Source organism: Otolemur garnettii, unplaced genomic scaffold (assembly GCF_000181295.1).
Source record: "Otolemur garnettii isolate 467f Iridium unplaced genomic scaffold, OtoGar3 scaffold00057, whole genome shotgun sequence".
Taxonomy (NCBI): domain Eukaryota; kingdom Metazoa; phylum Chordata; class Mammalia; order Primates; family Galagidae; genus Otolemur; species Otolemur garnettii.
In genome coordinates, this window is record NW_003852452.1 from 1,940,447 (window position 1) to 1,943,111 (window position 2,665).

Below are 2,665 nucleotides of genomic sequence, written 5' to 3' on the forward strand. Positions count from 1 at the left end.
TAATTGCAATATGGTTCAAATTTAAATGAGACTCTGCTAAAACCCTGACAGCACTCATCCAAAGATAGCATTAAAATTTTATGTGTTCACAGTAACCTGCTCATTGGTAATGTATAAAGACATAATTACTTTGGATTTCAAATGAGGACCATTATATCATCAAGCATTCTTCTGAACTGGACTCTGAACTCCTCAGAGTCATGAGCGATTACCTTTTCTAATTCTTGATCTTGCCGATTCATAAGTGTTTTCCAGTGCTCATAAAGTTCAACATCTTTGGTTTGAATGTCCTTCAAAGTCCCTTCTCTCAGCACACTTCCATCTTTCATAGCTATAATCTAAGGAAAGGAGATATTAGCAGAAATTTGACCAAAAAGCCTCAATTAACTAAATGAATTACTGTTCTTTAAGCAAGAATTTCTTCTTATTTTTTATACTATGTTGAGAAAGCATTTCTTAATGTCTCTATTTATATGACTGCAATATAAAAATTAACAAAACTCTCTTCTAAACTCTTACCCAGTCAGCATGTGTCAGATACTGTAATTTGTGAGTCACAAGAACCAGTGTCCTTTTGTCATCTTGGAGAAATTTCAAAATTCCTTCCTGCATTAAGTGATCACTCAAGTGAATGTCCAGGGCAGAGAACGGATCATCCTGCAATTGTGAAACAAAGGAAAGGTGAACATTTCCTATGCTCTTTATGTAACTTCATCCCTCCGGAAAGTAGAAATACAAATAACTAAGGGCAAATGATCCCCCAAATACAATTTATAAAAAAACACACTGTATAATTATGTAAAAGAAAGTAACAATGTTCAAAGTTGTTTTGAATTATTATAGAATATTCAAGTTCAAAACCCAACATTACACAGCAGCCTATCATAATAGGACAAAACAAAGAATGAAAAGATAATTGGAATAGAGATAACAAGAAAAGAAACAGAAAATGTTAATTGAATTACAACAAGACTTATTTAATGATCTTAATAACACAATGATTGTGATTGTCCTGAAACTTCTTTGGATAATGTGGAAAATGTTTCAAAATCTCCCAGAGATGCTCTGGGTCATCTTAATGCATACCAATTATTTCTGAAATATTCTACAGGTGTCCTCAAACTATGGCCCATGGGCCACATGCGCCCACTGAGGACATTTATCTGGCCCACCAGGTGTTTTTGCCAGTGCTGCCTATCCTGCTTAGCAGCAGACTCGTCCCTGGGTCTGCAGTCCGGCTCTCCAACAGTCTGAGGGACAGTGAACTGGCCCCCAGTTTAAAAAGATTGAGGATCCCTGTGAAGAAGTAGTAGTGTAGGAGATTGAATTGGCTTTCTACTGCTAAGCTTTTTTGAATTATCACAGATACCAGCTCCTTATTTGTCATTTAGCTCTTTTTAATAACAAAACCAAAATACTTTTATTTGAAATTCCTTATTTTAAGGAAATAAAATTTTGCATAAGTGGTAGAAGATTCTACCACTAACATATGAAGTATCTTTTAACATGGACGTGTTGCTGGAACTTCAGAATTACTTAAAAATGAAAGCCTAGGAATCTATAAAGTGGTATGAGACAGAACAATGTTTTCACAGCAATGGAAACATATCAGAATTTTACTGACAAGCTGTCTCCATTTTCATCTCCAATAACACAGCAAGGAAGTAATCAAAAAGATTTAGCTACCAGCAAATCATTGGTCTTAGAAAATCAGTTAATCATCACAGGGGGGACCCAAATGCTTTTGAGACATCCTTCTCTTCTGATTCTCATAAAACCCTAAGCACTCTTTGTGATACCGACCAAACTATCTCAATTCTTTCTGAGAATTTTTCACAGAAAAAATAAGACACGAATTAGAAGTGAGTTTTTATAATAATTCCATTTGACTTTCCATAAAATTCTGACTTCAAGTGTTATATGATAGTAAAACAAAATAGAAAGTCCATTATCTCTAAATTAAGAGACCCAAATGGTAGTTATAACCACTCTCTGACACTGGGCAAAGTTTCAAAATCAGTCACTTCATTTGTAAAATGAGGGTAATAAAGAGACTTATCAGAAAGCACATCAGATTGCTGCCAAGATCTAATAAAATAATGTAGTAAAAGTCTATGTAAATCATTTCGAAAGTATTGTTGTATTATTGTTTTCTTATAAATAAAGCTGTGATGGATTAATATTGTGCATATCTCTTGAATGCATCATAGAGACAGTTTAGCATCTTCCAGGAATCTCTTAGTAATCAGGAAGAATGTGGTGGTTAAGAACACAACCTATGGAATCAGGCCAACTGGTTTTGTACACTTCACTCTTACTATTCTGTGTGATGTTGGATAAGTTATCCTCAGACACTTCAGTATCCTCATTTGTAAATAGCAGTAATAACAATAACAAAAACAACAATAACAATGCCAAACCTAATAGGGTTATTATGAGAATTAATAGCATTATTATGAGAATTAAGTGAGCTAATTTGTCTAATGTAGAATCACGCATAGGTCATAGATAGCCATTTACAACGGCTGCTATCATTTATATCCCGTGATTTCTTTATAGGATATGTTGGTGTTTTAATCAAAGGTAGCTTTTTATGCCACTTAATAAAAACTTGGATGGATAAATTGAGAAAAATGCCTCAAGATTCAATTTGTATGTTAACATT

General features: G+C 34.0%; 1 protein-coding gene across 1 annotated transcript in view; it reads right to left on the bottom strand.

Annotated features, from left to right (window-relative positions):
- Window positions 1–2,665, bottom strand: part of ABCC9 (ATP binding cassette subfamily C member 9) — a 126,471-nt gene that overhangs the window by 52,078 nt on the left and 71,728 nt on the right. Inside the window, exons 22-23 of the mRNA XM_023514704.1 lie at window positions 520–657; window positions 213–338 (exon numbers count right to left, since the gene is read on the bottom strand). Of these exons, the coding sequence (XP_023370472.1) occupies window positions 213–338; window positions 520–657 (264 nt within the window). The remainder of the gene's footprint in view (window positions 1–212; window positions 339–519; window positions 658–2,665) is intronic.